Source organism: Patella vulgata, chromosome 3 (genome assembly GCF_932274485.2).
Source record: "Patella vulgata chromosome 3, xgPatVulg1.2, whole genome shotgun sequence".
Classification (NCBI taxonomy): Eukaryota; Metazoa; Mollusca; class Gastropoda; family Patellidae; genus Patella; species Patella vulgata.
The window spans coordinates 84916257-84942422 of NC_065881.2; the positions used below are offsets into that span (position 1 = coordinate 84916257).

The following is a 26166-nucleotide window of genomic DNA, read 5'->3' on the forward strand; positions in this document are numbered from 1 at the left end:
TTCGTGCATTTGGTGGGGTATGTTTACACCTTTTCTAGAACACCTCGTACCACGTCATTTCAGGGGGTCATATAGCGGAGACATTTTGAGGAGGTCATATAGCCGAGACATAGTATCAATTCTGTAATAATCAGTATTATTCAGCAATTATTTTATTTCCCTCATCATAGAAAACTGCGCATGAAGTATTCCCGTCTTCATTAGTCCGACTAGAGCCGAGTCAGTGGGACGTAAAACTCCATTAATTTCATGCATTCATTCCTTGGAGTCACGGTGGGTAAGCCGCTGGCTCGCTAGTCTGGGGATCGCGTGTTCGATCCCTGCATTGGCCGAGAAAGTTGTAGGACGGAAGGACAACGAAAAACCAAGCTCTCGTGTATACATTTGCGTGCACGTAAAAGATCCCTTGGCAGTTGGAATTCGATATAAGAGTAGGCCGTAGCGCCGCTGCCCGGGCAAAATTTCCCTCATAGCACACTGTATGGCGTATGTCCGCCTTCATTAGCCCAGGTTAGGAGCAGAAAAGTAGGACATTAAACCCCATTTCATTTCATTTCATTTCATTTCCTTGGAGTCACGGTGGGCAAGCCGCTGGCTGGCTAGTCTGGGGATTGCGTGTTCGATCCCTGCATTGGCTGAGAAAGTTGCAGGACCGAGGTCTCGTGTATACATTTGCGTGCACGTAAAAGATCCCTTGGCCGTTGGAATTCGATATAAGAGTGGGTCATAGTGCCGCTGCCAGGCAAAAGTTTCCTCATAGCTCACTGTATGGCGTATGCCCGTCTTCATTAGCCCAGTCGGATCAAACCTCATTTCATTTTATTTTTCATTCAATCCTTATCAGGCACAATTTTTATTTACGTCCCAACAACCGGGCCCCGATCCCCAACTATCGATTCGGATAAAGTTTTATTAATAAACACATTTTTTACCGTTTTATGATGTTTTTTTATTATTAAAATGTATATTATTATATACAGACTGACGTCATACATTGAGTATATGAAGTGTGTATTTAACTAAAACAATACAAACAGGCACTAATAATAGTGATTATTACAAATACACAATACAGCACGTGTATTACATACATTAGTGATAAATAACCATTGTAAACATTGTATATCATGCTTGCTAGTTCAATGTAAACATTTGATATCATGCATGCATGCTTGTAGACATTTTTTTTAAACCAACGTGGATGTTTTCGGAAATACTCATCCGATCATTCTTAACGACATACAATGCACAAGCAACGAAAAGGCCGATGGGTGTCGTACATGAGGCAGGATATACATATCTTTTAGACCACCTGGTACCACGTATCATTAAACACATTTCTTCCGTGCGTTTGTGTTGTACCTAATGACAGGTGTTGTACATGAGGCAGGATATACATGTCCTTTAGAACATCTGATACCACTTCTCTTGTACCTAATGACAGCTGTTGTACACGAGGCAGGATATAAATACATATCTTTTAGAACACGCAATACCACTTCTCTTGTACCTAATGAGAATTTCATACGTTTACATTGAAACCATTTAAACACTAATTTGTGACGTAACACTATGCATTAATAAAACTAAATATATATATGTATGTAAGTATATATAGAGTTGGCACGTGATTCCCGGTCGCCGCTCATACACAGTCACGTGCAAAACGATTTGAGGTAAATACATTTTAATGTTATATATAAGTAAAATTATATATTTTTTTAATATTGAACAAGGCAAAAAATAAAAGTCAACTACATAATAATTAATGAGCATTTTGTGTCATCGAGCATTTCATAATGCGAAAAAAAATATCGTAACAAAACGAATTGTTAAAACAAAATATGTATTGTATTGTAAATAAAAAAACTCCAATCTGATTAAAACACAGATTCTATTGAAAAAAGCCCCAACAATTACTAAATGAATGATTAAAATATTGTATCAAAACGTTTTTGTCCTTTGCATGCACAACGCTCATGCTGCCGATCGCCATTTCCGCGAACTGGGATGAAAATATAATTTTGGCGATAAAATATTCAATGTTTGGCGATAACTTTTTCCTGTATGTCGATTCTTTTTTACCCGTGGCCATAATTTTTTTCTTGCCACAAAGCTTTGACCCAAAGTTAAAGATCTTACAATAAATCCATTTTGAACAATCGATTGCAAGGCACATCACATTCATTGCGTAGACTTTTAATGAATTTTATTTTTGTTTTGTTTTGGAAAGATGGTGAACATGCTATGTTGTACAATGTGTACGCTGCCATAGAAACAAGAAAGATGTAATCATGACGTATGAAATAAACGCAAGATGAGTATCGGTGAGTAATAGAACCATGGTGATTAACTAACGTAACCATGACAACTAATAAACGTTACCATGACGACTGACTAGATGTACGCATATTTAAAAATCAACACTTAGGAATACATTAATAACAATATATTTACAAAAAGATAAAAAAAAAAAGATACCAAACGCAGGTCCCATAAAATTATTGTTCATAAAATACCATGATAATTAAGATCGCTGATTATTAACTTTACCCAAAAATCGATTAACTGTAAACATTGAAAATTCTATAGTTTTAAGGATTTTTAACCGTAAATGACAAATTTTATATATTTTATCTAAGTATTAATTAATTGTCCTACAGTTTTATTATAAACATTCTAATTTATTCCTTCGGTTTTTCTTTTTCTTCTTCGTTTATTTTTGTTTCGGGAATTTTCGCCTCGACAATTTCAGGCGTTTCCTCGACCTCTGCAACCTTTTCACCGTTTATTTCAACTTTGACCTCATCAAGTTCTTGATCAGCTTCCTGTGGGGGGTGAGGTTTGCTTCTTAACAGGCATTTTTTAGCCTGCGCGACGGTGGCTCCAGCAGAGAAAACGAACTCGTACAAAACACCAGCCACAACCCCACCAATTAATGGCCCGATCCAGAAAACCTGAAAATATAATGAACACACTATTTTAATGATTTTACAGATTAGAAAATTCGATTTCAAAAATAACAATTTAAATTCGAACTTGCAAAGCTTCCGAAAGGGCTAAATCTATTTGTTAAGGCCAGCTCAATTTTTGTCAAGGTCGCTGAGATGTAAATAAGGTTTGGGCACGTGATTATTGGCGAGTTGTAGGTTAGGTTTAAGGTAAGCATTGGGGCTAGGTCCAGGGTTAGGGCTAGGGTTGGGATCAGCTCTAGCTCTGTTTACATCTCGTGACCTATGACGAAAAATTGATGCAAACAGTAGAGATAAAACCAAGTTGCCAGGGATACGGCTGTTTCCGGTAAGGACAGAGAGCAAACTGGCCCGGCCCATGGAATAGAAAATGCGTGGATGGACGGGACCATATATTAGCAAAGTTTGTCATAGATAGATACGTCACCACCTGGGCAACACCTCGACCATACTGCACCCAGCGATCCATCTACGTCATACTGCGAGAATATATGATCTCAGGCGGAGCTGGCTGTAGACAGGGATGCACCTCGATTGGAGTAACCAGAGATCTCGTCTGGATTAAATAAAGAACTCGATTTTCTGGTGTAGCCTAACGGGAATGAACCCAGATCAGACTAAATTAATTTTAGCTTATCTTATTAACCCCATCTGTTATCTCAAGCCTCACAGGTGCTGACAACATCTTAATATCAATTAACTACAGATAAAACTTCAGATAAAATAAATATCTAATTTTTTAAAATATCGTTTGATGTGAAAATCTAATTAATGTGGTTAGCGAATTCTTGGCCTATCATAAAACAACATTCCACATGCTCTGGTGGAATTCGGTACTTTCTTATATGGAATTATCCCTTGGTGATCATTTTAATATTCAAAATATTCAAAGGACCACAAGTAAATAGAAAGAAAATTCTGATCCCGTCTATCATAAAGATAGGTTGCCAGGCAACGAAACATACGCCCACAGCAGCTAAGGCGTCCAGACAGTCAACAAAAGTTGTCGCATATTTTTTCTATTGTCGGTAATGACACATTTATAATACACTAAAATCTGATTAAGAGTAAGAACTCATTAAGTATTTATCAGAAAATCATTAGAATTTGTTTGGTTTTTAGTTCTGCCCCATGCTAAGGTTTAGTATACAAAACATTTAATATCATGGATTTATAATTAGCTCTCCAAGTCATAAAAAATCTCATGACCTTAAACGCTGTGTATAAATTTAAAGTCAATCGGATATTAACTTTAGCCTCTAGACGGACGGACGGACAGACAGACGGGGGGGGACGACAATATACGACCGCATTTCAATGTGGGCGTATAAAAAGAAACTTGACATGGTACAATGTGTAGGATCATCAAGTCTTTTTTGAAGTGCATCACGAGGTCAGTGACGTCATAAATCTATTCTGGGTCTTTATTCGCAAAAAACTAAAACTAAAATATTTTTGGAATTCTGCCCTTCCAGTGGCTAAAAGCTATATTTTGTAATAAGATTTCAACTCCCCTCAATGAAATGGAAAGTTAATGTCGAAAAAGACCATTTGGCCACTTTAAGGTGAAAAAGGGCAAGCTGGTCAGGATTAACAAAGTCCAGTTTATCCAGATTACTGAATACAAGGTCTGGTAACCATGATAAATATACCACACAGCACGTGCCGTAAACCACAAATTCCTGTCTTGTATTTACACAAGAATAAACCGATACTTGTCTCAATTAAATGATCTTTAATATTGTCTAAACTTTGTTCCCGTAGGCGTGGTTAATGGGTCGCGGGGGTGGGGTTAATAGGTAGGCCTATGGGGAGGAGTGAGGTGGGGTTAAGAAATGAAATGAAATAAAATGGGGTTTAACGTTCTACTGTTCTGCTCCTAACCTGGGCTAATGAAGACGGGCATACGCCATACAGTGTGCTATGAGGGAAATTTTGCCCGGGCAGCGGCGCTATGGCCTACTCTTATATCGAATTCCAACTGCCAAGGGATCTTTTACGTGCACGCCAATGTGTACACGAGACCTCGGTTTTTCGTCCCATCCTTGTCAGGCCCTCCATCCTGCATCACTGACAAGGGAAAATCACGCCGGAAAATCTGAATGAACTTTCTCGGCCAATGCAGGGATCGAACACTGATCTATTTTCATTTTGAAGGTAATAATACGGAATACAAAACGGTGGGAGCGCACCATAAATTTTGTTGTTTTTTTTATCTTGAAATTGGAGTTAAAAGGTCGCCTCATTTGAACTTAATTGAACATAGACAATTTGTTTATCTAAAATCGCACCGGAATCCCCCGTTTATACAACAAAGAGCGAGTGCATCTTTTATTTCGTTCCGGAAAATCGCACTGAGACTTTATAGTTTATTTAATCCTTGTCTTCGATTTCATTCCTCGAACGTCTCGGTCAGCATAAATCTGTTGTTAATAGGAGGTAGCGTCGCTTCAAATTACATGACATGTTGATGGATGAAATCAAGCTTAGACACATGCACATTGTTTCAAATTAAAAGATAAACTCGTGTCTGTAGTTTCAGTACTTCAAACCACTAAATTAATACCCTTCTTCTTATTAAGAACAGTAGCAATTCCCCTGCTAACAAAGTGACGCTGGAATGACGTTATCGCACGTTGAGATCTTGCAGACGTGACAAAGATGGCCATCTGGCCCATGAAACATAAACAGCTAGCAGACAGAGTTCCTCATAATCACCGACTGTTTACATTTCAATCTTAATATTCACCTTTAGGGTTTACTTTAGATTCGAGCATATTAAAGGCGTTACCTTGACGACGATTTAAAGATAGACACTTCAGAAAGTGTTCCAGGTTTTTTTTCTTTCTTTTCTTTTACAAGATATATTTGCACAAACATTTTTAAAAGAAATGTATATCTAAAGTACAAGAATTGTTTTTTTTGTTAGCAACCTCCACATAAAAAGAAACAGAAAACAGTTAGCCAGTCTTATGGTATTGAAGGAAAGAGATAAACATATTTGCTGTTATTTCTATTTAAATGAAATTGCAGATAGGGAGAACTGGGGTTTCACACAAACTAGGTCATTTCGGGACTAACGTGTGATTCAGATTTATTTCAATAATTAGCTTGCGCGTAGGGGTTTTTAGCAGTGGGAGGAAACCGGAGAACCCGGAGAAAACCCCCGAGGTTGGACAGGCGATCATACTCCTTGTCACGTACAACCGGGGAATCGAAACCACACCAGTTGACTCAATGTCAGACCTTATGATAGAACGCGCACATGCTAATCATTCGCCCCCCCCCTTATTATATGAAATGAAATGGGGTTAAACGTCCTACTTTTCAGCCCCGACCGGGATAATGAAGTCGTGCATACGCCACATTTCCAGAGACTTCATCAAATTGAAACGTAAATGCTTGCTCGCCATTGTTCATACAGCTTAGCATGTTTTGATTAATGTGTGTAGGTTTTTATCAAACCATGCTTGACATTTGAAGACCACCAACAGAAAACTCAATTTGAAGCTTTTGAAATTAATTTCACCCAGCCTACAGAATTCAACAGCGAACGTTAAACAAAGCTTTCCTTGTTCGCTGTTCATTAGGTCATTAATCTGAACATTTTTGCCATACATGGCATTCCATAAATTATAGTTGTGCACGAGCTAGATCTAAATATTAGGGCCACCTGCAGATTTCGTCAAGGTCACGAGATGTAAACAGGGCTAGCGCTAATCCTAACCCAATACCTAGCCCCAACCCACAATACTCGGTAGCAATCACGTGCCTTAACCATGTGTGCAGCCCGTGACCTTGATGAGAGAGAGAGAGAGAGGGGTGGGAGAGAGAGAGAGGCATGCGAACCTATTCCTTGTCACACAAACCACCTAGACATTGCAAGAAATAAACAACAACTATCAAATATATGGTCAGTTGTGGGATTCCGGTGAGAATCGCAGAAGAAAAGGCAGAATCGGCGCTGTCCGGACAAAATCATCTCCTCGCATTGCACACGTAACGTAACCATGGAAATGAGAAGTATTATATATGTTAGTCTCAAAATGATCGACGCATTGTGTTGACGAGACGTTAAACCCCATTCCATTGCAAAAATCAAGAAGGTTGTTTCATGTAAAGCAGATAATATTGTTTATACAGAAACAGTAATAAATTATTCATGATACGCGAAGAAAATGTTGCTATATCAGCAGAGTGCATTAATTCAACTCTGATATTAATCAACAAAATGGCGGCGGTTAATTGCCGCAATTTTCTCGTTTTTAAGCTGACCTGTGAAATAGGACCGCGAGTTGTTGTACTTCACTTCCGACCTTTAGTGATTACAGAAGTAATTAACTCCCCTTTGATTGTGTAATTAATTACTTCAGCTCGTGTCGGGTTACCTAGTCTGTTACAACTTCAAACAGAAAGACACACTTTCAAATTTAACATAATAACCGACATAAACCAAATCCCCACGAATGCGTCGATTATCTGGATTATAATATACTGTAATATGAAGCCGCAAAAAGGACAAAATTTGGTCCGTAACTACAGAAATACATATGCGTACGGGCTCGATGATGTTAAGGGGGAAGAACCCGAAATGTCTGAAAAAATTTCGGGTTACAGACGGCGGCACCGATAGTCTGCGAGAGGCGACTGACCCCCCAAAAAGCCAAAACATATAGAACTACATTCCTCCAAATTATATAATTATTTTGTAACTTTATTTGGGGTCTCCATATATGTTTATATTTATCGAGTTAGCATCTATTAAAGGGACAATAACACACTTGCTGGGTTGACAGCTCCAGAAAATAAAAAATAGCCTTATTCTAAGTACTAGATGTGTTAGTGTCCTACCTGTTGTGTAAATTATCCATTAAATCCTATTTTACTTGTCCAGAGGGTTCAAAAATATTTTTAAATCCAAGTCACATTTGAAAAGCTTTACGTCAGGCTTTTCAAATCATTTAGTTGAATTTTTCTAATTTTTTAAATTAGGTGTGTTAAGATGAAATTTGTATCATCAATTAATTGGAATATTGTAAAATAGTACAATTTGTTGACCCGAATAAAGATTGGGACATATTATTCAGTTACAGCAAGAGTGGTATTGAGCCTTTAAGCGATAAACCAATATGAAAATATAACGGAATATATTTATCCGAATTATGATTATAAAATATATTATCACGGTGGTAATATCACCACCCAACATCTTTAAAACCCATTAAACCACATATTTTATCTACTAGATATATTTTTAAAAGATGATGATGTCATTTATTCCCCGCCCTATATCTCTAGTCTGATCTATAACTGTATCGTGTATCGGTTGTAAGATATCCTACAGACCCCCTCCTCGGGTTTTGAAATGAATCCAGTAATATTAACTAGAAATGTTTCGGTTCTTTGATAACGTTGCATGGTCTGGTTGAGAAATCTTTATTTTACACATACTCAGCTTTATACTAAAGAGGTAACCTAAAATATGTAATTCTTACGCCCCACCCGAACAACTAAGTACACTTTCCTATTCAGTCCCCACAGGTGCCACCTCTGACAAGCGTGAATCGGGTTTGGTCTCCCCCCACCCCCTTTCGCCCTCCTCTTCTTGGCTCGTGGGACATTCTATAGTCGTGCAGGTCTAACTACATAAGTTCAACAAAAAATGGACTGGCTTGTACGGAAACGATAGCAGAGTTACAGTATATTCAACATTTCGGGACTAACATATGGTTCAATTTTATTTCAATAATTCGCTTGCGCGTTGGGATCTTTAGCAGTGGGAGAAATCCGGAGGGCACGCTGAAAACTGACGAGGTTGTACAGGCGTCCCTACTCCTTGTCACGTACAAGCGGGGAATCGAAACCACGCCACTTGACTCCATGGGCATCCAACCCCCCGTTTTGGTTAAAGAGTACTTCACACTGAGTAGTATATTGTATTAACAATATATTTGACATTTACTCTAGCGTACTGAATCTTTAAAAGAAATATTTAATATCCCCAGTACTGAGAGAACAAAAAAACCCGAATATTTCAAGAAGCCTGTTTCGATGGTATGTTCTGACAAAACATTTTTACAGTCGAATTCCTTGAATTCACAAAGCATATGTTTTTAATATGAAGAAATTTATGTTTTGCAATGGTTATAACAGATTCCATGGTAACATAGAAACTTATCATTGAATAGAGCCAGGGACAGGTATTCAGGGGTCAAGGGTGAAGATAGGGGTGGGGTATAAAATAAATGACGGGGGGGGGGGGGGTAGTTATAAACAGTTTCAGCGCAAACTTCGTTTACAGAGAGATATTTTTTCTTCTTTTATTTTTAATGTTCGACCAAATCCAATCTGGTTAAAACACAGATCCTATTTCGTTTCGTTTTTTATAGTTTAAAATTTCGTTTTACTTGTCTTTTCTACACTATGATCTGGAAGAGTTGTTATATTCCCGGCGGTTTGGTTGATTTGAGGGATTAGCCAATGGAGCGGTCTGTTACGGCGACTTCTTAGCGTGCTATGCACGGAACTGTGGGTAAACCACTAAAAACGTCAAAGCGGATTGATTAATCAATGTCTGACGTCATATGGCCATTAGCCGCTCGTACGACCTCTGACACGACCTTCGAATACAACTTTTCAGATCTTCATGCATGTAGTGGAAAGTATAAAAAAAAATCGAAACGAAATATAGATCTGTATTTTAATCAGACTGGACTAAATCTGTTTGTAAAAGATTGAACAAGCAAGATGGCATCATTCCACTATAGCCCTGTGGAATTATGATTCTAATACCAAAACAGACAATTTCCAGAAACATTTTCTGGAACTGTGTTCCAAACCGAAATTATATAATTACCAATTTAAAATAAACCAAACTAAAAATAGACTTACCCAATGATTTTGCCAGATTCCCATAACGAGAGAAGGACCGAAACTTCTAGCAGGATTCAGACCACATCGTGTGTAGGGAAACTGAAAGTAGGAAAATGAAAACATATTCACTATAAAAATACAACACAATTTATTAGAAGAGAAGTGTTATCGACTGTTATAAGAATGAAATGAAATAGGGTTTAACGTCCTCTTCACCAACCACCTGCTCTTCTTCGAATTCCAATTCTTTATTTTTTTTTATGTACGTCAGATAACAACCTTATATGAAGAATTTAAGACGGTATGACTGCCTTCTTTATATTAAAAGAAACATGTCCTCCATAGAGCGAGATCATTAATTTAAATCTCAGCATGGCTTTTTAAAAATATATTCTAAACTCTGGATTTACAAAAAGAACAGTAACAACTTGTACTAAAAAATATAAAAAAAATAAAGATAATATTTTACTCTTTAATCTGGTGTTTATTATTTTTTCTACACTTATGGCAGTCTAGAAATTCTGTTTGAAGAGCAAAGCAAGCATCTAGATAGCTCAGTCGTGATACATTTCAAGATATATTTTTTTTTTATGTTTTCAGAGAAGTCTAAGCACAAAAGCTTTTGTATTTAGACCGCGTTATTCAATTTCAACCGCGCCTACAAAATCTAGACCACACAATTTTAAAACCAATTTTTTTTTATATATATATTTATTAAAGAAAAACTAAAACAGCCGAGTCGAGTCTTTTCAAACAGTAATTGGACGATTATTTTTCTGACCTAAATTATTTTATTTTTATAATAAAAAGTTCGGCTCATGTTTCTGAAACGAAATATAACTTTGCAGCCAAGCGCAATGGGTGTCATGTAGTCTCGCTCTTTGAGTATAATTTGCTTATTGTTTTGATTGCCAACGAATCTGTCAACGGGGGTGTAAAACATGGCAGCGCTCCGTCAATAATCGCATTAATAAATTTTATCTCTCGGACACCTGATAACGAAGGGAATTAAACACTAATTTTTCTCTTTGACCCCTGCTCGCGGGGAGGGAGGGTTAATTTGTTATTTGTTCAAACATTTCAAAGTATGTTTAATTCATTACACACGGCACCTGTCAATAGAGGCTATCAGCGACGCCATGTACTCCGTCCGTCAACTCGGAACATGACAGCCGTGGCAAGCTGGCAGACACATGCTGGAGTTTTGATATCCATTCCCCTGAGGTCACCGTATCAGCTCTCGCAATCTTCTCGACAGCCAAGAAAAGACGCTACTTGTGGAATGTCTCAAGGCCAACTAGCGAAAGGAATTTGAAAAGTGGAATAACTTAAAACACGCCACGCCATGCCAGTGACGAGGATACACCAGAAACTGTCCAAATGTACCCGAATTTGACAACATGTTTGCTTTCAATTTAAGGGTTATGATGATATAAAGTAGATCAAGACCTTTGGGGGCTAGATTAATAAAGGTGCAATCAAGAGATGGGGCTCGAGGGTGAACTTTTGTTTCTTTATAAAATTGTTTAAGAGGCATCGTTGAAGTACACTGACACCAAGTAGGGCAGTTCTCATCTTAGCGCGCATCTTTCCCGCGGCACTGAATTTCATTCGGCACACATAGATCCATCTGCTTCGTTCCTCGAGAGTCGAGAATAGATCTCTGCCCTAAATGACCGCCATACCCAAAAATTAGTATGCTGTTTTGTAATGCGTTTCTACTCCGTTTCACCTGGTGTTTTCGACTAAAATCGTCGATTTAGGACTTAAAATGTCCGTCAACTAGCTTAAACATACATTGTACAAGAGCTAAATCTGCCTATTGCAGGTCTTTCTTTAGGCCTGAAATGGTATCTAAATTATTAATTAACTTATACTGACCATAATCAATTCTGTTGCCATTGCTAACCTGTGATATTTAGCAGCTTGGAATACATTTTTTTAAAAATAATTAAACGTAGAAGTGGATAATCGAGACTTTGTTTTTATCGTACCGACTTCTGTAATGGTGATCGAGGCTAGCCCAAAATTGAAAATCTAAAATCTCGATTAGAGTGGGGCAATTTGACTGAAATTGTCAGCATATTCTATTTACGTTATCTATTTTTAACTATTATAGCTAGAACTGTCAATTCTTTATCTAATCTTCCATAATTTCAAAACTATTATCACCCTTCTGGAATTGATGATGTTAGCGAAATGTGTAGCGACAGCACGAGACGAGAAGTAGACCGGCATACGTTACAGCTCGTGATGCATTAAGACGTCACGTTACATTTAACTTCCCAAATAAAGTTTTTCAGCTGGTGATAAATCACTTGACTTGTCGCCGTTTTATTCCCAGGTCCTTCTACTAACTTTGATGTGAACTGTTTTCTTGTGTTTCAAAAGCTCTTATTAACAAGTGGTTTACACAACGAAGGAAATGAAATGGGGTTTAACGTCCCACTATTCTGCTCCTATGCTCGGCTAATGAAGACGTGCATACGCCATACAGTGTGCTAAGAGGGGAGGGGAATTTTTCCCGGGCAGCGGCACTATGGCCTGCTCTTATATCGAATTCCTACATCCAAAAAAAAATCTTTATCGTGCACGTCAATGTATACACGGGAACTCGGTTTTTCGTCCCATCCGGACGACTAGACAGCTGTCCTTGTCAGGTCCTCCGCACGTCGGAAAATCCGGAAAGGCAAGCCCCCCCCCCCCCAAACACCCACTTCCTCTCCTTGCACAATACATGGCGCAGAAACATAAACATACATAAGACGTTAAACTCTAGTTTAGTCATTCGGATGAGACGAAAAACCGAGGTCCCGTGTATACATTAGAATGCCCGTAAAAGATCCCTTGGCATTTGGAATTTGACATAAGAGTAGGCGATAGTGCCGCTGCCCGGGCAAAATTTCCCTCATAGCACACTTTATGGCGTATGTCCGTCTTCATTAGCCCAGTTTTGGAGCAGACCAGTAGGACTTTAAACTCCATTTCATTTCATTTCATTTCAGTTTGTGGGAGATTCCACGTCATTAAACCGCTGTACAATACAGATACAATGTGGTAAAAACCACCGCGTCCCGTGAGAACGACGGCATATAATTTAAATACGATAACCTCACAACCATCTAAATTGTTTATATTTAAAGCAATGATTTGGTTATTACAGTAAAACATCTATAATTACACCTGTGATGGGAAGAAATTCGATACATGGTGGTTTATAAATTTAAAAGATATGTTTGCCAGGCAACGAAAGATACGCCCACGGCAGCTAAATTATTCGGACGGTCGACAAGGGTTGTCGCATATTTATTATTTTGTAGGTAATTGGGGGCATTTACAAGACAAATTGATACAGATCAGATTATAATTTTCGTCTTTTGAGAGTTCACAAAATTCATCAAACTGAAACAAGGGCCTTTACACTGGAATAGTTAATAGTTAAAAACTAGATAATGTAAAGGCAATTTGCTGAAAATTTCAATCAAATTGATCCACTATGAACCGAGAATTTACAGATTGAATTTTCGGGATAATCTCTATCATCATTACTAAAGTCTGTACGATAAAAAGCATAGTCTCGATCATCCATTTCATGATTAAATTATGAATGGAAATCGAGCAGCAAATGGGATCATAATCCAGTAAATATCACAGGCTAGCAATGCTATCGAGAGTTGATTATGGTCTGGATAAGTTAATTAATGTCTAATTAATAATTTAGATAGCATTTCAGGCCTAAAGAAAGACCTGCAATAGGCAGATTTAGCTCTTGCATAATGTATGTTTAATTTATTCCTTGTGGATCGGGTGCGGTATATTAATCCCCTCCTTGTATATATGAAACACAATCTGTAGTAAATCATCCGCTATATGCAAATATATATTAGCTAAATAATGGAGAGGTCAAATTCAAAGGTCAAAACGTTTTGAGTATTTTTATAGATCACCGCCAAACAAAATGCTAAACAAATTACCATCTAAATTTGAATATAATTTGGGAAAGGCCGCTTTTTTTTGTTTTGTTTTTACAGAGGTACAATTATTCCTCGCCAGAGGGAGAAATGAAATGGGGCCTAACGTCCTACTGTTCTGCTCCGACTGGGCTAATGAAGACATGCTTACACCATACAGTGTGCTATGAGGGAAATTTTGTCCGGACAGCGGAATTCCATCTGCCAAGGGATCTTTAACGTGCACGCCAATGTGTACACGGGACCTCGGTTCTCGATCCATCCGAACGATTAGACTGTTTTTCTTGCCATGCCCATGGCCCTGTCGTTACCACGTAAAGACCTGGGGTAGAACCCATCACTTGCATATATGACATGTCATATCTACAACAAGCATGTTGGGCCTCCCAGCCACTCGACCTCCCTCGTTTTGATGTTTGCTTCATCACTTCCCAGTCTCAAGTATTTGATTCATTTCTCCGGAAAAACGTCTAAAATATCAATCCTAAATACAATTACACGAAAACACTCGTTCAAATTAAATCCGCCCTAAATTTTATGAGACTGTGAATATATTCGACCGATTTTAAAATCATGTATTATCTGTAAAAGATGTTATAATTCAATCGAAACCCGAATTCTAATTTTGGTTCATAAATCTCATAAAACATCCAAATAACGTCTGAGCTTAAGAGATAATAAATGCATCTAAAAATAACCTATTTTGCTTAGTCAATGTTTAAGATAGGAGAATAATACTTCGTTGTAATTTCACACAATGTTTATCTTTTCAAAATACAGATTAGACGATTCTGTGCCGGTAATATAATTTGCATATAAAATTATCTAAAATTCATAACTTTTATTTTGTAATGCAATGACGAACCATAAACACCGATGACGTCATTAGCCCAGTTTTTGTACTGTTGTGTGTTCTCGTGCCAATATAAATATGTATGAAGTTGATTGAGATAGCGACAAAACAAACTGACTTACAAATACAAAACAATGATAAATTATTTTAAAATTCATCTTCCAAATACACGAGTACAGAGTTGGGCGGAGTCAAAATTTTGGCTTAACCAGTTAACCAGTTAAAAACTAAAGTCAAAATTACAATAGAACAAAAACACATATGCAAATACGTCTACATATTAAAGATTCATTGTGTTAGATTTATATAAAGAGTTAGCCATTCTTGCTATAATAGTTCGAAAATAGATAATGTAACATGAATAATGTGAAAATTTTATTCAAATTACTCTATTGCGAACGAAGGTTTGACAAGACGTGTGCAATAATTTCAACCACCGCCCTGGTTGTTCGAAGCTAAGTCTCGCTTCTCCATTTTTAGCTTAAATCAAAATATGGCTGAACTGTTCTAATCTATTTAATATCGGAGAAATCCGATGCCATCGAGACTTGATTATGGCCTGGATAAGTTAATTAATGACTAATTAATAGTTTAGATAACATTTCAGGCCTAAAGAAAGATCTGCAATAGGCAGATTTAGCTCTTGTATAATGTATGTTTAACCGACAATGAGCTAGACTTCCTTGTTAAAACTTTAACTGGTTAAAAAAACGTTTAACTAGTTAATTTTTCTGTAACTAGTTAACCAGTTAACTCCGTCAAGCCCTGCAAGAGCAAATTGAACTCTCCCTCTATTGAACCCTTTCACCCATAGTAAACCAGCCGACCGATGTCTCGCTCCCCTGCTCGAGATGCCTTTAGGGGCAGCCCTAGTGAAGCCAACCCCAAACAAACAGAGAAACGACAGTCATAAATACTACCCTAACCCAGGATTGTTGCACTTCCCTGAAAATAATAATCCTACATGACAAACTATTCATTCAGTTGCTAGTATATATATCAATCTGATTGTAATACAGATCTATTTTTCGTTTCGTTATTTTATACTTTCGATGGCCTACACTACCACTCGGCAAATCTCGACAGATTCCGTTACCCTACATCTAATCTCGGCTGTATGACAGTAAGTGATATGTACCTACGCCCATACATTTGCGATGCGGCTGTCGGTTTACTTTAAACAGGAAAACGTGTCGCTTTTACAAAAAAGTCCCAAATTGCGTCTTTTGTAGAGTGTATATACCTAAATGAGCAGAGATATTGTCTCAAGGCTGCTGGTTTGATAAAATTCCCTGGTAATTCCCCAAACCCAATGCCAAACGTGACGTTTGTTGATATGATACACTCTCCACAGAAATCTCCATGGGGGCAGCCATTTTTCATTCGGAATCTTTAAAATAGTTCAAATATGTCGGAATGGTCATACAGCCGAGATTAGATACGTAGAATCTGTCGAGGTTTGCCGAATGCCTACACTACATGAGTGTAGTAAAGACAAGTAAAACGAAATTTTGAACTATAAAAACGAAACGAAATAGGATCTGTGTTTTAACCAGATTGATATAATATAATTAATGCCGTGTGTCGTACACGAGTCAGTGTATGCATACTCTTTGTAGAACACCTGGAACCATCTATAATCTTTATACACACCAGAATTAATTAGCTGTGCGACCTGTCCATGTGAAAAGTGCTATCGGAATTTTTTTTAGAGTAACCATATACTTTCTCGTGTACGATCCCCAGCACAAGAAGATCAAAGGCAATACTTACAGCAAAAAGATGACAAACGACGACAGCCAGACCGATAGTCAGAGGTGCGGAACCACGTAAATCTCTTCTTTTGGTATCATCAGAAGCAAAAACAGCCAACACTACGACAAACGTTACCAACAGCTCAACTCCAAAACCTTGAGGTGACGTCACACCCCTTCTCAACATGGCTGTAGCACCAAGATCCAGTCGCTGGGTGTCCGGGGTCAGACCGAACAGGATTCCAGCACCAAGAACGCCACCCAGACATTGGGCAATGATGTAGAGGACACCTCGAACGATGCTGACTCGTCTTGTGACCAGTTTCGCCAGGGTGACGGCCGGGTTCATGTGTCCACCGCTGATGTGTCTAAACACCCATACGACGGTTGCCACGGTTAAACCGAAGGTCAGGGACACTTGGATAACAGACGGGACAGCACCAGTGTAGGTTCCACATCCCAACAAGACGATGACCAGGGTCCCAAACGTCTCTGCAGCCAGAGAACGCCACAAATTGGGACTGAGCAAATCTTCAATATTCTCCTACAAAAGAAAACAAAATCAAAGTAAAAAATCAGAATTCCACTAAAACGACAATTTTTCTCGGCTAAATCTATTTGTTAAGGTCAGCTCAATTTTTGTCAAAGTCGCAGAGATGTAAATAAGGTTAGGGCACGTGATAGTTGGTGAGATTGGAGGTTAGGGTTAAGAATTTGGGTGAGATTGTAGGTAAGGATTTAGGGTTGGGATTAGCGTTAACCCTGTTTACATCTCGTGACCTTTGACCAAACTTGAAGTTGGCCTTATCAAATAGACCGAACCATGTTGCTTATACCTTTCAAACAAGTAGATGAACAAAAAGAAAACTGCTAAAATTTTACCTTCCAAAAGCGATTCATTCTTGTTTCCAACACTACACAACAATATTTCCTATCGAAACCGTGATCTATTCCAATAGACTGTTTCCCTTGCGTGAAGTCCGATTAAAATGAAATGAAATGAGGTATAACGTCCTACTGTTCTGCAACGAAATGGGCTAATGAAGACGGAAGTCCGATTAAGGCGCGTGAATGGTCGTTTACATAATAATTTCTCAGGGTAAAACTAATTCAGACCAATCATAGTTAAACACAATATCTAACAATGTTTTAAAGGGACTATCCCGAATTAAAGAGAGTCCCATAAATAAAAGTCAGAGTACGTATGAAATTTAAGCGCCAAAATATAGTGTATTTACTTTGTCTCAAAATTTCAGCTCAAAATATTGAGTCGTTTGGATGTGAACGTCAAATCTGCTTATCCGGACACGTAACCTTTTTAAAATTTCGGGTCAAGTTTTTCGTTGGGTGACCTGATAATCGATTCCCGTTCCTTTAGAGGTCTATACAGTGAATGACCCACGTGCTGTACTTGATAACGAAAGGTAAATTGCACCTACACATTATTTTCATAAAATAAAAGTCTGGTTTTATCCAGACACCGCATAATACAGCTTGAGACACGGATATCCATTTCCAGATGAAGACTGGTGGGTTTAAGTTATTTGACAACGTATCACATATATTGAGTCAGTTGCCCGACCCTAAGGTAAAGGATTTTAAGGGGTTTTAACACAAAGTTAAGCAGTTTTATTCTCCAAAATATTATCGGGATGGGCCCTTTAAACATTTCACTTTCTTAATATCTAGTGGAAATCAAGACTCGAGGTTGGGCCATTTAAAAATCCGGGACTTTAAACCAAAAATATACCACAACACTTGAGAGGTGAAAATGACACCAATGAAAAACTATGCAATGGTTCAAGTGGCACAGAAAATATTCCGTAACAACGTCAAATGGATAATTTTTTCAGGAAGTGGATTTGAATGGCGGAAGTTAACTTTTAATTGATGTATCCTATTTTTACATGAGTAATAAATCGTAATTATTATTTTTGAACAGAATAGAAAGTGTAATTTCGTTTTTTAGTTAAATAAAAATAAGGATTTGTTTTAGTTCCTTGTGCAATGCCCGCGTAGTCGAGCGATCAGGGTTCAAACCCTGGTGTGGGTCAAACAAGAACAATCTGAATTTTCCAAGCCGATCTTTCAGATGTGGCCTCTGTAGCGCTTACGAGGCAGGTGTGCCGATTCGTTCGTCGTTCGGATGAGATAAAAAAAAAGCTCAATGAACAATTACTCTGAATGGCATGACACACGTTACCATAGTAGAAACAAAAACAAATGCTGAAAGTGTGCATAGTCCTTCAGATGGTATGGAAAAAGAAACTCCATGACAAATTACAATACCTCGCACACGTTACCACAGCTGACAAGGAAAGTATGTCTAATCGTTTCGGTTGGTGTAGAAAACGAGCCCCAGGATAAATTCCCCAACCTCGCATTAGGCACGTTACAACAGAAACAAAAAAACTAGTAACATATTGGTTGCCACAAAATTACCGAAATATTGCGTTAAAAAGACAATTCCTAAGATGTTATTAAAATGAACGGGACATTTATGAAGAATATACCCCAAAAAAAAGCCCAAACGAACACCCCATAATGTGCTGGAAACTTCTGTTTATACGTAAAACGCATTCTTCAACATAAAGCATAAAAATAATTAAACGAGATTACCCCCATTTTACAAATTCAGAATGGTCTTTAAAAGAAAAGAGTCGTGTTATTTTTCGATTTTAGACAAATTAAAGGAATAATATTTATAGAATATGCGGCCAGATATTTATGTCTGTTGCCAATGCCGTACAACCAAGTCTACTACTACACATAGTAAAAAGTTTTCCCACGGTATGTAAAACCAATAACTACTTCATTACCATCACTAAATTCTCATTAAAATTGTCAAATTGAGTTTCAAATATTTCAAAGACTTCATTATCTTTTCCATTAACATTTGCGGGTGATGTTATATAAAAAGTTTCAGAATTTTTTTTTTTTTAAAAACAGAAAACCAATTCTTACTAACCTTCATGATTGCGTTCGTCATGCCTTCGTAGAGTGAGCCACGCCGTCTTAATACGCTGGGTTGTAGAGGGGTGACGATTTTAAACTTGCTTCCTTGTTCTCATTGGCTGAGAGGAACGGCACTTGTTCTGAGAGCACGCTATCGTAGTAAGCCGTTCAACTTTGACCTATGACATCCCAGAGAGTATTCCATGTTTGTATAAACAATGGAATAATTAATGGCTTTAACAATGGCCGAATTCTTGTCATATTTTCCTCTGGCTGAAATTGTCCTTTCCGCCAGCATGTAATCCGAGCTATGATTTAAATAATCTAGTTGCCTTCTGACCTTCTGGTTGACGGAGCCATTTAATGGTGGTTGAATTTTAGTACGGATGTTGGGTATAATCTGATCAATCAAATTACTTCTACGATCTGTTTTAGCTACGACTTTTATCTTTCATGGAACATACCATACCAGGAACTAAACAGAGAGAGAGAGAGAGAGAGAAAGAGAGAGAGATGGGGTTTAACGTCCTCTCGACACAAACTAGGTTCAATTCTATTTCATTAATTCGCTCGCGCCGCTTAGGGGTCTTTAGCAGTGGGAGGACCCGGAGAAAACCCACGAGATTGGACAGGTGACTCTACCGGGGAATCGAAACCTTATGATTCAACCCACACGCGCTAACCGTTCGCCACCGCCTCCCGTATTAAACAGAGTTTGTTAATTGATTCAAAACAACAAAAAAAATAAGTTTTTTCCCCAAATTCTCCAAATAACAAATCAAGACTCTAATAGTAAGTGCAGGGGGACTGCACCACACAAAATTTACACAAAAACAAATACACGGACAAGACATCATACTGTACCAATTTTAAATCTCATCTCATTTAAAAAAATCGGGATATGCCAGGATGTAAAGGGTGCAATTCCTTTCTAACATCATCTGATAAACGTACAAAAGTCTCAGGAATTCAAGAAGTTTTACCAAGGATCTGCCACAGTTTTATAAAATAGAGTTTTCTCATCTAGACCCAGACAAGGGCCCGTAAGAGGGGGTGGGGCAGTTGGAACCCGGAGTCTAGAGGGGCCCGGGGGTATGCCGGGTACGTCGAGTAATGTTTGTTTTGTTTTGTTTTTTTTAAATGTAGGGATAAATTAATAAAGAAAACCCAAATAGAGTACAGCAGAAGAAAACCGATGACTTTTCTGAATGTGGTAGGCTCTTTCTAGAAACAGAATCCGCCTTTCGTATTTTCGGATTTATTTTGGCCCCATTCGTAAATATGAAATTATGACAACTGGTGGTGAATATCTTCGAATGAATGAAAATTCCTAAACACTGAATTTATTGTTTAATGGCGGGAGTTCGAGCGTTCAGACATGAAAACTTGTATATTAATTAGTGGTATTACTACTTTATTGTCGTCATAAACCATTATGACACTGTGCCGACATCATCGATCTGAACTGTATTATAAAACTGTAAACCATAAACAAAGGAATGAAATGGGGTTTAACGTCCTACTTTTCTGCCCCGACTGAGCTAATGAAGGGATATTTTACGTGCACGCCAATGTATACACGGGAACTCGGCGTTTCGTCTCATCCGAACGACTAGATAACTGACCTTGTCAGGTCCTCCGTTTTGAACCACTGACAAGGGAAAACCACGTCGGGAATGGGGTTTAACGTCTGATTGTCTGATGGTTTCGATCCCCCGGTTGTGCGTGACAAGGAGTAGGGTCGCGTGTCCATCCTCGTGGGTTTTCTCCGGGTCCTCCGGTCTCCTCCCCACTGCTAAAGACCCCTACGCGCAAGCGAATTATTGAAATAGAATTAAACCATATGTTAGTCCCAAAATGACCTAGTTTGTGTCGAGTGGACGTTAAACCCCCCCCCTCTCTCTCTCTCTCTCTCGTTTGTTGGTCCCATGTGAACGACTAGACATCATTTTCTGTCAGGCCCAGCTTCCTGGACCTGTGACAAGGGAAACAAACCCACGTTCGCAAATCCCAACGAATTTTTAGGTCGATACTAGGATCGATCCTGTGCCGTCCTAGCGTGACCTAGCGCCCCCTTCACTGAGCCACCAACATTATCTGTATTATTAGTGTGGTATAAAAATTAAATACCATCATTAAATTGGGGAATTTATCAGCAGCTAGAGTCATTTGACATTTAAATTCCAGTTTTTAATACTCATAAATACATTGTTGTTTGTGACCTACAACAGATTTTACAATCTAACTTTCCATTTTAATTAAAGCGGTATTAATCCCATATGTGCACGTGAAGACAGGGATAGAGAATGAAATGAAATGGGTTCAGCGGGGGTAATCCACTTCTCGTCCCGAATGACCCAGCTTCCTTTTTAATCCATAACAATTAAATGAAAAACTCGATGAACACAAAAAAAGAGCACCAGATATGATCATTTTACATTTTTCGGTGATTCTGTTCCTCCCGAATGCCCCCCCCCCCTCCTGCTAGGCGCAGGACCCCAGATAATTGTAACCCCCTGCCCCCTCTTTCCCTTTCCCCTCCCTTCAAACAGAAAAACACCCTCTATCCCTCCGCTGTAATATCATCAGTATTACCCAAAACTGCTATGAAATTGCAAATTTGATCCCTTTTCTCCAATTCTAGACCAAAAAGTCAACCAAAAAATGCAGGAAGAGAGGAGAAAAAAATTAAGGGAAAAATTATTTATTTATAACTCACACTACATATATTAGTCTTAGACCATATGGGTCTTATTAAACATATACAATCATATTATTGTCTCCATGTATCATCACATGTTGCTTTTCATCGCCGTTGATTGGACGAACAGATTGTCTTACTCCAAGATTACATTATACTACAGTGTCATAAAAATGTCGTGATCGCGGAATGTATGGATAAAAAAGGGCACAAAAACATGTTGTCCAACTATCTAATAATTAAGCGAGAATTCATTTTCTGGTGAGGAGGTTATGTTACTTATGTTAGCGGTGTGAGAAAGATGAATTGAAATATTTCTGGTTGCTTAAAAATTGTAGTCAAATTCAAATTTGAATTATCACTTTATCTTTTGCTTGCAAACCCAAATTTTTAAAGGAATTTTATACCTTATCAGTCTCGTGATCGTCTAGTGGGAATCCTGTATAAAACATGTCGAACATTGTTTTAAACAATTCTATTCATAACCACCCCTGCTGTCTTATCAAAAGCGATTATTTCCGCCCATAAAGAGGGGGGTGGGGGTGGATTACCGAATGGTTAGCGCGTGCGCGCTGTATCGTAAGGTCTGTCATTGAGTCAGCTGGTGGGGTTTCGATTCCCTGGTTGTACGTAACAAGGAGTAGGATTGTCTGCCCAACCTTGTGAGTTTTCTCCGGGGCCTCCGGTTTCCCCCACCGCTAAAGACCCCTACGCGCTAGCGAATTATTGAAATAAAATTGAACCATATGTTATTCCCGAAATTACAACCCCCTCTCTCCCCCCCCCCCTCTCTCTCTCTGTATACATACAAGTGGAAGAGATTTGATGTAAAATTAATTGTCTGAATGTAGTAGATATTAAGTAGCACGTGCATGGTATATATCGTTCTAAAGTAAACTAATTTACTATTTTTATATACAAATTAATCTATATACATTTATACTGTCTGACATTCTCCCGCTAAATTACACTTCTTACTATAGTCTCGGCAACACTGATTGGGTCATTCTCCTCTTAAATATAGACTCGTCAACACTGATTGGGTCATTCTCCTTTTCAATTCTGACTCGTCAACTCTGATTGGGCCATTCTCCTTTTAAAAAATATAGTCTCCCCAACACTGATTGGGTCATTCTCCTTTTAAATATAGTCTCGGGATACTAAATCGATTGATCGAGATACTACGTCGATCGATCCGGATACTAAGTAGACCGATGGAGATACTTAGTCGATCGATGGAGATACTTTGTCGATAGAGATACTAACTAAATCGATCGATCGAGATACTAAGTCGATTGATGGAGACATTTAGTCGATTGGTGGAGACATTAAGTCGATTAATTGAGATACTAAATCGATCGATCGAGATACCAAGGCGATCTATTGAGATATTAAGTCGATTTATTTGAGATATTAAATGAATCGATCGACATACTGTGGGAAAAATAAAATAACTGGATGTGATTTCCCAGCCACCGTACATACGGTGTAATATATGAAATCTTGTCACAATTGAAACATTCGTTCGTTCTCAATGACCTAGATGTATTATTATAAACATATATTACTTAAAGTATGTCAGAGAACAGCGGTTGTCTCAACTGATGGTATTTCAGCTGAGAGAGGCATCTAGTTTCACCAACACTCCATAATGATAGCGTCCCTGTTCTAACACACAGCATGACCCCATCACAAAACCTTATCAAACGCCAACTTCAAACAAATGTCTATTTTACTGGAATTAATATCGTTAGGTTGGAAACTCAATGTAAAACCTTTGTTCTTAGAAAAAGTCGTAGTTTTGGTTCGGAGGGGACCAAGATTCATAGTTCTTATATTTTTGTTAAATTCTTGGGTATAGAGAAATATTCGACTTCAAACAAATCTTTTGAGTGAAAATGATATCATTTAATAATTTCGTCCATTTTGAAACGGTGCGTGCAGAATCTAGGTTGAAGTATAATAATAATAATATAATAAAAACTTTATTTAATGAGACAACTTATTTAGTTTGTAACAAACTAATCTTCCATAAGTCCCTTGTAAGCTACAAAACACATATCAGGGATTAGTACAATTATTTATAAATAAAATCATTTTTTATTGTAATAGAATTTTAAAGTGAGAAGTTTGGGTTAAAATACAAAACAGATATAGATGCAAATAGAAGAAGAAAAGTATAATTTATAAACAAAATAAAATAGAATGCAATAGCAATTTAGATATATATGTAAATTGAATATTATGGTTTCTTCAATACTGAATATATATGTGTTTTCAGTTTAATCTTAAAATTTTCAACATTTTTACACATTTTTACATCTAAAGGCAGATTGTTCCATAAAAGACATAAGTCGCATATCGTAATTTAAAGGAGCTAAATCTGTATTTTTTTCACCTAGAAATGGACACAAATCAGTCGCAACGCATTTAATAATGTAATATGAATATATATAAACTGATTTACATTCAATCGTTTCTGTTTAAACTGTAATTTCTAATCAGTTATGTTCGGTGAAATACCGAAGAGTCCAAATTGAATGGCAGTCTTTGGCGTCTGGTTGTTCCAGTCTACACCGGTAGTATTTTCTTGTGGGACATGTTTAGTCTCGTTCATCAAGTCGCATGATTACAAATGGCGCTCGAAAACATTGTGGCAATTTAAATCAACATTGGTGAAAAGATGGGCTTCTGATATCCAATATTTAAGACAAAATGAAAATTTTAAAATTGGCACACGAACGCCCGCGAGATTTAGAGATATAGTCATAAAGTGGATAATCGATAATAAAAAATTACAACACTCAGATTAAAGTAATTTGAATGAAATATTTAATATATTCATTTTTCGTTATTTATATTTTTATAGTAAGAACGATCAACTCGCTCTCTCTCTCTCTGTTCCTATCAAGGAGGCTAAGCCTATTTAACGCCAAGAAAACAAAACAAATACAGTCCAGTTTCTGAACAAAATCTGTAGCTTTAGAAGTTCAAAACCAACAACAATCGACCCCCCTGTATCATAGATTAATTTGGTTAAACCTTAAATTTGCCACAAACAGAAACAACATGTTTCTAATTTGTTAAAACCCTTAAAAAGTAAAACTATTTTAAACTGGGAGGATTCATTTCTTGGTTTAAAATTCCTAAGCGAGGTTTTACGTGCCATAAAAAAAATTATGTCATTCCATGCGGCATAATATTGGTAGGCAAACAGAGTGTAGTATTTTCAAGAATGGTCTATTTCCAACCTAGACCTATCCCAAATATTTGATTCCACGCGGCATAATATTGATAGGCAAATAAAGTGTAGGTCCGTGTAGTATTTTCAAGAATAACAGAATATTTGAATTAATTCTATTTCACTTGTCAAAAAGATATTTAATTAGTAACATATGATAAAACAGTTTATTAATACTGCCCAGATGTAACGTTACGTCATTTAGAATACATTACGTCATTATGAATGTTCTGTGACGTGTAACGTCTGAAGTGCCACAGTGAGCGGTCAATAATAAAATAATTATGTTAATGAGGCGGGTGCTTTCTTCTCAAGATGGCCATTACGAACACTGCAGACATTCGGTACCATGCTGAGTTTATCCGGTGCATCAGTAGGAATATCGACGTAACAAACTCAACCGTGACGATTGATATGATACGCCATTGTTTTATGTAGCACTGGGTGAAATTCCTTTTGATTCGACAAAGGTGCCATTAGGAATTTTTGTTTTACGAAAATTTAGGCTAGACTACGATATCAACCTATTTGGAAGCAGACGTCACCCTCCGCCACCACCGATCCGACAGTCATTAGACAAAATGAAATGAAATGAATGGAGTTTAACGTCCTACTGTTGTGCTCCGAGGGCAATTTTGCCCCGCCAGCGGTGCTAAGGCCTAGGCTATACTCTTATATCGAATTCCAACTGCCAAGGGATCTTTTACGCGCACGCCAATGTGTACACGGGACCTCCGTTTTTCGTTCTATCCGAACGACTAGACAGCTGTCCTTGTCAGACCCTCCGTCGGAAATCCCGATGAACCGCGACCTTCAGGCTAGTGAGCCAGCGTCTAACCTAGCCGC

General features: G+C 37.9%; 1 protein-coding gene across 2 annotated transcripts; it reads right to left on the bottom strand.

Moving 5' to 3' along the window:
- Positions 1–924: 924 nt before the first annotated feature.
- On the bottom strand, positions 925–19535 carry LOC126816475 (aquaporin-5). 2 transcript variants are annotated; one of them, XM_050543092.1, is made up of 4 exons: positions 19392–19535; positions 16443–16967; positions 9864–9944; positions 925–2957 (listed from the first exon to the last, which is right to left on the bottom strand). In XM_050543092.1, the coding sequence occupies exons 1-4, from the start codon at positions 19410–19412 to the stop codon at positions 2685–2687; spliced, it is 900 nt and encodes a 299-aa protein (XP_050399049.1). In that variant the 5' UTR covers positions 19413–19535; the 3' UTR covers positions 925–2684. The 2 variants fall into 2 exon arrangements, with proteins under 2 accessions (XP_050399049.1, XP_050399050.1); XM_050543093.2 differs by lacking the exon at positions 19392–19535 and adding an exon at positions 17306–17464.
- Between the last annotated feature and the right edge of the window lie 6631 nt (positions 19536–26166).